This window comes from Hoplias malabaricus, chromosome X1, assembly GCF_029633855.1.
Source record: "Hoplias malabaricus isolate fHopMal1 chromosome X1, fHopMal1.hap1, whole genome shotgun sequence".
NCBI classification, from domain to species: Eukaryota; Metazoa; Chordata; class Actinopteri; order Characiformes; family Erythrinidae; genus Hoplias; species Hoplias malabaricus.
Genome location: NC_089818.1, coordinates 12,883,303 through 12,892,821, shown reverse-complemented (window position 1 = coordinate 12,892,821; position 9,519 = coordinate 12,883,303). Strand labels below are relative to the sequence as shown.

Sequence of the window (9,519 nt, the reverse complement as noted above, 5' to 3'; positions counted from 1 at the left end):
ACAGAACTGATTGTAGAGTTTTTTTTTTTTTTTTTTTTTGTGTGACAATAATATATATTTAAATTAATAAAGAAATAATTAATTATAAGGAAAATTAATGAATTAAATGTTACATTAAATAATAAAAAATTGAAATATAATATAATTTTATGTGATGTATTTAATCATTATTTAAATGTACATTTTATTATTTTTTTATTATATTATTGAAATAATTTACTTAATTATTTAACTATTTATATATTTATTTCAAGTGTCTTGCAGCCTTGAACCATGAAATAATTAAATCTGTCAACACCTCCAATCATCTGACAGCTTTGCTGTCTCTTACATTGGACATTTTGGCCTCTTAAAACTATTATTAGCAGAAGGAAATATGAATTTGCAGTACATGATTTATCTGTCTTGCCTCTGCTGTGCAATCTAGCCGATCAATCTGACTGGATCGGAGTTAGGCCTGTTAGACAGCGTCCTGGTCCCGACTCGGACCGTGGTCCACCTATTCGTGACCCCTGCACTATAGCATCAGTCATAGCAGGTGCTGATAGTGGATGTTTATTTCTGGATCATAAACACAAGTCCAGCTCATCCCACAGGAACTAAATGGAGGTCCATCTGAGTTCCAGGGAATGTAAGTCACTGGTGAAAACCAGCTTTTGGGTAAATGCTAGGACTTCACTGTTTTATGTTGCACTATCTTTGTACTAGTTGCACTTTAATGTTGTGTATTGTTTTATGTTCTATGTCTTTTGCACTTTAATGTGGGTGCACTGTTTTATGTTTGCACTAGTTGCACTTTAATGTTGTGTACTGTCTTATGTAGCACCTTGGTCCTGGAGAAACGCCATTTCGTTTCACTGTGTACTGTAAACACTGTATACTGCTGAAACGACAATAAACTTCTTGTACTTGAACTAAGGCAATGGTTACACTTAAGTTAGGGCTAGAGTAAGGGTAAGATTTAGAGTAAAGGCTATAGCAAAGTTCTAGGGTTAGGGGAGCATTAGTTATAGTCAAAGTTACAGTAAGTCTGCACATAATGAAGGGCAAGTCAGTGCAATGTACCCACAAGAAAATATGGACAAATGTATGTGTGTGTGATTGTAACAGTAAAATATCATATTGTGGGGACCTACCTGTTTACACACTGATCACCAGCTGGTCCCCATAATGTAAATAATTACATTTTAAAGTGAAGATATGTTTTAAGGTTAGAGTCTTTTATAAAGTCTTTGCAACGTCCCAACAAGTCACAATACATGTTTGTGTGTGAGGTATTCTTAGGGCTCTGGGCCTGTTACGGACGACCTTTGGTTTATATATAGATTCTAAAGCAGCTCCTGGTCTCAGATCTGGTGCTGTTACCTCGCCGGACTCTTACATCAGTTCACTCACTTGCTCTCATACATATGCTCAGTCCACCCTCTGCAAGAGGGATGATAATGGGCAAATGTTACCCCATGTCACCCTGAATGACCACTTAAGCCTGGTTCTGCTTACTCTGTTCAATTCCAGTGGATTATAATCATGTGTATGACATCTGAGCTGAGTCTCAATTTTATTTCTCCACTGATAGTCATTACATCATTCTGGCAGACTAACTACCGCAGGCCAGCTCCTAAAGCTGTGTCTGTATATAAATTGACTCAGTGCTGTAAACTTGGATGAGATTATCTGCACCAAAAATGTCCCAAGATCCCAAACAAAGTGAGTCCCGTTTATGTAAATATAGAAAGAATTACTGCTTTAAGATCTTTGACCTGACTAATTTAGGTCATTTGTGGTCACTAAATATAAAGATTAATCATCACACATAACAGTTCATCTGTGTAAGGTGAAATGTACGTCACCTTGTTAGCCCCTTGTCGCAATGTTCCTCAGTGGTCGGGACACCCACAGAGAAGGTATGATTAGGGTGTTGAATCATTCTTAGCACCAGGGGGGTGTCTAGGTCCTGACTAGGGGGCTACAGCCCCGAGTCTTTTCTAACACCACATATGTATTACGAAGCCGGATCTGGCCTGATTTTTATCGCTCTAATCCGGCCCGCCAAAATATTCTAAAGACAAATAATTTTGTTCAGGGTCCTGAGCCTTCCCAAATTAGGCCAAGGCCCACCCAGTCAGCCAGAGCTAAGGCCCCGCGAGTGAGGTCACGTTCGCGGACACACTTTTCTTTCGGACTGTTCCGCACAAACGCTCATTTCCGCGAGTCGGATTCAGAACTGGAACGCGACGGGACATGATTAGGGGCCAAACGCCCCGTATTTTTAAAATAAAAACCGTGTTCTGTTTGGAACCGATACGGTAGGCGTTTTATTCCGTATTTCTGATGTGAAACTCTAAAGTCGACGCTCCTAAACTCTTCCTCAAGCAGAGGGAGAGGCTAATATAGCCTCAAGAGAACCATAGCTCAAGAGAATTTGCTTCTCATTGGTCGTCACTTATTTAGCCAATCAGCAGCCAGAGTTAGCTGTCCATCATTTAGTGCTGCAGCCAATGGAAACAAAGTCCCTCCTAGATAAACTGCATTTAAATACAGTTTTAATCAGTCATTAATAACCGATGTATTTTCAGAGATATTCCGTTTATTAAATATTAAACCATATTTGTTATATCTAATGAACTGCACATGTTCATCTATTGTGTATGTTGAAATTGTGAACTCAGCATGCACCCTGTGGATTAATTTACACATTTAAGAGGAGTTGCTGATATGACATTGATTAAAGCTATTGAACTGAGTGTAATGTGGCCCGCTACCCACTGAGTTTGACATCCCTGGTGTATAAAGCACAAACGCACTGTAGTTTTTTCTGAATCCGGCAAAATGCTGTGTTTTCCTATGTTTTTGTTGACATCATGCTATTCTGAGTGTATTAGTTAAGTAACTTCAAAGTAAATTTACATGTGCGACAAACGTATTATTTTTTTTTTTTTGCAGTTTTAGAATTTTACTATTAAAGGAAAGGCCCTCATAGTAATTCTTGCTGAATTTGACCTTACAAACATTTGGTAAAAATCTCATAGAGCAACATCTCTTCTTAAGGCTAAGTCCCAGGTCTCCTCACAGTATAGGCATGCCCCTGCTCAGCGCTGCATTGACATGATTGTGTTGGTGCTGTGTTATTGTGTGTTGTGCTGGTACGAGTTAATCAGACACAGCAGTAGCGGCTGGAATTTTTTATATCACTGTGTCAATGCTGGACAGAGAATAGCATTTTATGACTTTGTTTCATGTGTAAGGACACTGTATAAAATCATTTTAATTAATAAAAACATAGGCCTGTTACAACATTTGTTTTTGTGTTGGATATATTCTCACAGATATAATTGTGATGGATAATATTATTGTAATTTTAAGACAATTTATGCCACTAATATAATGATACTATAATAGCATAATTTTGAAATGTCTGGAAAAAAATGAAATATAAAATATTTAATCCTATCTTAACCATATACAACATAAATAAAGTAAAGCCACTATTTTAGAACAAATTTATTAACAAGCTTCAGAACAGAGAGAGCAGAGAATAACTGAGAGCAGGACAGAGTGAGTAGCTAAAACACTGGAGGCCTTTACTCTAATGTAAACAAACACACAGTAAACACAGTGGACAAAACTGCAACAATTACTGAGGAAATGTACATATGTGATAAGTTGATAATATAATTATTATAGCAGGCCTAATAAATTAGCATGAATTAATATTTACAGAAGAATCGTCACCCATAATATCCGCACAAGACACTGTCACACAGCACTGAGAAAGCACAAAAAAATTTAATTTACAGAGAGAACACTCACTGAGCCAAACGAACCAGACCCAAAATTATACAAAAAAACAACAAAACAAAAAAACGCTGGTGATTCTCAGAACAGTGGGCTGACCACCCCCAGAGCCCACACCTCAACCTCACTGAATGTGCTTGTGATTCTTTGCAGTGTGAGAAACAGAAAATGCCTAATATCTCAGACTGGATTTTGGGAATTTCCTCCAGGGGTTGGCTCAGTGTAATCTCTCTCAGATCTTGTTTTTCTTTGCTTTCAGCCTGTTGTTCCTGTCCTTCACGCCATTGCTCTCCATCTGTTCACTAAACCCCTCAGACCATACACATCAGAGGCTGAGCATCAATCAAATGACAAAAAATAACAAGTAACCACCACACGTCACTCCTGAGAACACAAAAGTCTTAGACGACTTCAGCACACTTATGGCATTTTGCAATGTGACTTTAGGCTCATGTGCAACTGCTCCCGATAAATGAATGCAATTTACATTTTCAGCTCTAAACAGCAGACGGTCCCTTGTTTTCATGACACAAACTATGAGTACTGCCGCCTGGTGGCTGAGCTGGTTTATAGCGACAAAGCACTGCTGCGAACATTAATGTGAACAAGCTGACCATTAAAATATTTTAATTTAAATATTACAGGACTAACATACATCGAAGTTGAACAAATTACCATAAACTGACCTTAGAATAATTTAAACTGCGGAAGACTGGGTTCCACAATGAATGCAAAAACAGATATTTGGATACGTTATTGCTCTGATTATATTCAGGCAATTCCCAATTCCTGTGGTCTACACTTAGGTGATGTCTTCAGGTCTGGAAAGAAAGGACCTGAAGAACGGTCCTTCCGAACTGTTATCATTCACAGTGGAAGTGAATGGAACCAGACATCTGATGAGTCTCAGAAACTTGAAGTGAGATGTCCACTCTTTTCTTTCCGTCAGTGTCACTGCAGCACTGAGACTTACCACCATCCAAATCATACCTGCTCTGTCCTGTGCATTAAAGAACAGGGTGAAAGGGGACAAAGTATGCAGAGTGTGTAGAGGATGTGTTCCCTTATTCATGCTCAGAAACTCAGCAGGAACATGTCACCTGAGCAGAAGGGGTTTAAAGAGGTTCATTAGCATGAGACTGCAGAAACTGAATACAACATTCACATGGGAGTGTTCTCCTCATTTACATGTGTATCTCTCTTACTCTCTCAGAGATCACCATTCCCTTCTGGAGTCTGTGAGGTTGGACATGTGCATATAATTGACCCCAGAGTGTATGTTTCAGGGCCAAAAAGATAAGTTTTATGCTGCAGACCTGGAGGTAAATCCCAGCTCCTGAGTTTGAATAGTGAACAGAGAGCTGAAGGGATGAGAAACACAATTCCTCAGAAGATTAACCCCTTTACAGTGTGGACAAACATACGTAAACCCACCTGTATAATGTGCTAAATCTCCACAGAATCATTTCCATATGACACACACACACACAGTTGAACCCAGAATAGCATCATTTGGGAAATCACTACATTGTGTATTCCTCGTGGATTGCAACATGTGAAATGAAATAGGACACTTGGGAGCAGCTGCACATGAGCCCAAGGTCACATTGCCAAATCTGGTCAAACCTGGGCTAAAGGCATACAAAACACTGCCCCCCCCCCCACCACCACCAATCTTCATTCCAGAAGAAATGTTGGGCAAATATCCAAATACTTCTGGCCATGTGTTGTATATCACAAAGGGTGAGTTTAAAGATGTTACAGTACTTTGTTCAACGCTGGTCAATGATTCAGGGCACATCTATGTGTCCTCAGAAAAAAAAAAACAGCATTACATTATTGTAGTTGCTGTGACCTACATTTACTGAATCTTTAAATATGAAAAGAAAACAGAATCATAAAATGACCCACATAACATGAAAATGACAGACTGCAGAACACACTCCTGATTAATGCTGTCAGGAAATTAACAAGTCCCTGTTTCTCTTTTCTGCTTTTTGTAATGGCCACCTCTTCAGCTCAGACTCTGAGGTGTAAACGGGACACTCCCCGCACTGCTTAAGTGTAAGTCCTAAAAAACGGTCAGAGCTTCTCCAACACAAAGATGGACAGTTTGACCCAAACAATGACATTTAATCCAATCCTCAGGTATGTTTTGCTGCTGCAGAACACATCAGTTTGTAGAAATATATTCAGAACAATGTGGGTTCTCCACCGGAGCTATGGAAACAGTTCTAGGTATCTTTTCAGTGCCTGTAAAACAATACCAACTCCAAAGACCAACTTCAAGACCAGCTTCAGCCTCTCTTCTTCTTTTCAAAGCGAGGAATACTTACTTATCCCAAACTCACTCAAAGTCTCAGTCACTTTTTGCTAGAATAAAAGATATCCTTCATTCAGGATTTCACGAGACATTCACCTTGTTGAGCTCCTGGACTAAGGAGCACATTTCATCTGCAAAACAAAACGTATGGGAAGAAATAAACAATCCCACCCAACCTCAATCCAAATCTCCATCACCCAACCCATCTTGTTGGTGTACGGGATATTTTTCACATGTAGAACCCATTCAGGACAGCATCCGAACCTCTCAGAGACAATGTTGGATTTTTAGACTCCCTGTCACTCCCCAATGTACTGACTCCAAGTCTCAGGCCCTGGTCACACGACATTAATATGCATCTTTGAAAGCATTTAACAAATAACTGCCAAAACGTATAGCTGTTCAAACCTGCAATATTTAATGTGTCTCTTGTGAAGCTTGTGATCGGAATTCTGACATAATTTCCACTGGAGAAGGGGTGTGGCAGAGTCAGTGCTCCAGTTTTCGTTGCAAAACTTTAATTTTCTCAGAGATTTTGACCTAAAAACATAAACACAAATCCAAAAACTTTGATCACTGTACTTCAAAAATATACAGCATATAGGCCTTTGTGTGAGAAACATAAATAACAAGAGGCATTTCAGTCTGTGAGTCAGAGCACAAGCCGTGTTGACACACCAGTTAAAACACACACAGACACACACACTACTTACAGCTTGAGACACCATTGTTTATTGGTAAACCCCTGGCTAGAGCAGCTGATATGGGCGGTGCATATTGCTGTTGAAGACACATCAAGATGCTTTGGTGTTCACACCATAGGAATGACATGCTCATATGTGTCTCTTACCACCCCCGAATGTGGTTTTAGTGATTACTTTGTATCCTCGAGACGCATTGTACCCCTTTCCCACCTACATTTTATGGATTTATGGTTAATGCCTCAGTAATTTATAGAAAACACCCCTTTTGTGACCCATTCCGGCGAATTTTAAAAGATCTCAGATCTCAGGTTTCTAGACCACCTTTTAACCCTTAGTCCAAGACTCTGTTCTTATTGAAGAGTACAAGATCTTTCCTTTTTGGGTGCATAGAAAAGTCTCCAGGGTGCACCTGTAGACTGTATCCCAATCACTTCACTTTGTGACTTGTATCTTGCTCCCAGTGTTTCACAGTAGTTTGTCCTTGTCCTCCAGCACAGTCACGATGAAGTGGACATGCAGCTGTTGGCTGGGCAGGAGGATGCGAGGGTCTGAGAGGGTTTTGTAGTTGGTCCTGCCCTTGCTAGGAGTTGATCCATCCTCTGAGGCAATGTGGAAGAAATCGGGGAAGTTCTTCTTGGAGTTCCCTGCAGCGGAGACCGTAAACCACAGGGCTGAGAGACTGGGCAATGCTGAACACCAGAAAGGTGGCCAGAGCAACTGCTAAGGTTTGCTGTAAGCGGGTGATAATGATAACTGCTGGTAAAATCTGGAAGCTCATTTGGAGGCTGTGGATAAGTATAGTTTGGCGGCCCTTGCTGTTGGATTGGGAGAAGTGTCCAGCTCGACGTCCTTCAAGATAAATTAGTAAATAACTGCTGATAATGAGCAGGACAATGACCACCAGCAGCAGAAGAGAGCTAGTGATACAGGCCTTGCCTTCCAGAGCTGTAGAGCACTTAGCGTCCAATCCGATCACATATTCCCAAGGTTGATGGGTGCAGGCCATCACGGTAAAGACGACCGGATTGACCAAAGCCAGCAGCCAGATCAGAAGCATGATCCACAAAAAGGAACGTCTGATTAGTATTGGATATTGAAAAGGCTGGCAGATGGCTAAACAAGTGCACAGACACATCAGGGTCAGGGTCATGATTAAACTACGAGCCATGACCACCTGTGAAGAGCAAACAAATGAAAAAGAAACTCTTACAACTGAAAATTAAATTTGACAAATCGTACAATTGTATGGGGGCTTGCCATGTTTACGTACAGAAACTCTTAAAAATATTGCTCTTCATAATGAATAATAATAAAAGAAAAAAGATGGGCTGCACCTTTAAAGTATGCAAATATGTTACCTGTAGGTCAAAAAGGATCCAGCAGGTGATGCGAGCAACGTTCCAGCGGAGAGATCGTAAACAGTGCAGAACAGCGCCAGAGATGTTAAAAACCGAGATACACACACAGTGCTGACATAGGAGGACGTACCGTGGGTTCTGCCTCAGTCCTGGAGAACCTAGAACTGTCACTGTGATCAGGTATGTGAAGAGCCCTGTAACCATGAAAGCCATGGAATGGACGCAGGCTTTTACTGAGTCTAGAACCTGCAGGTTCTCCAAGCTTGAAGAACTGTTCTGTAAACCTGAGGAAATAACACATTAACAATCCATACACTAAACAGCCATAACTTTAAAGTCAGTAAGGTTTTTAAATTCTTTCTCCATACATGTCCTCTACAGTCAGTGGAGCTGAGAGAATGGACAGTGGGTGTGCATATAAGGAGGTGGCTTTAAAGTTATGGCTGGTCTGTGTTTAATACTGTAGAACATAATGTATTTAAAATCCAGAATAAAATATATCCTCTTTGGACAGTTTACCAGACAGAAAATCATTTATTTTCTTGCAACACTCAATGAGGAATATTAGACATACTGGCCAGATGAAAGGTCATTTCCACATCACAGGATATTATATTTTTGCAGAGATGCATGTAAACATTGAAAAAATAAATGTGCCATCTCACCTGTCTGGAGCTCTGAAGGTAAATCCATGGCTCGGGTGAGGTTAGACATCTCTCTGTCTCTGACCCTGGAATTAACTATGATCTTAAGCTTAGCATCCAGCTTTTTTAAAGACTCCATGCTGTTCCAGCCTCCTCCATGATTATTTATTATCTTAAACCCACTCGTCCAGTGATTTAAAGCCATGTCTGAAAGTTGAGTCTTCAGTTTAATCTGCCTAGAAACACACCTCTCTGGCTGATGTCCTTTAGTTTGCAGTGGGCAGCTGTAAGTAAAGCAGGAATCCCACCCTGGTCAGACAAGAAAGATGTCAAGGGGCGGTCATTAACTGTCCACATTATTTCTGCAGATATCAAAGACCACAAAAGCTCTGCAGAAAAAATGATGGCTGTTACAGAGAGGAAATAACAAAGCCTTCACTTCCCAAAACCAGCTCAGCTTTTAATTCTCACAGCAATTCACCACTTCACCCTCATGATTTGAAGTGAAAGATGAAAGTGCGGTGAGCTTCACAGACTGTCCTTCCATGTTAAAAGACGGCAGTGAGGTCAGAAGCTATCGATTTTATTTACAAACCCAGCAAAATTTTATAAATTATTTTACAGGAGATATTAAAGCTAGAGTAGGTGGTTTTGTACAAACCAGTAGTTTTTTTTAGAAATCCAACATAACAGTC

At 40.2% G+C, this 9,519-nt stretch overlaps 1 protein-coding gene across 1 annotated transcript; it reads right to left on the bottom strand.

Annotated features, from left to right (window-relative positions):
- Positions 1–7,026: 7,026 nt before the first annotated feature.
- LOC136675334 (probable G-protein coupled receptor 148) lies at positions 7,027–9,301 on the bottom strand. Its single transcript, XM_066651821.1, has 3 exons — positions 8,846–9,301; positions 8,181–8,464; positions 7,027–7,996 (listed from the first exon to the last, which is right to left on the bottom strand). Exons 1-3 carry the CDS (start codon positions 9,027–9,029, stop codon positions 7,403–7,405), a joined length of 1,062 nt encoding a protein of 353 aa, XP_066507918.1. The 5' UTR covers positions 9,030–9,301; the 3' UTR covers positions 7,027–7,402.
- Between the last annotated feature and the right edge of the window lie 218 nt (positions 9,302–9,519).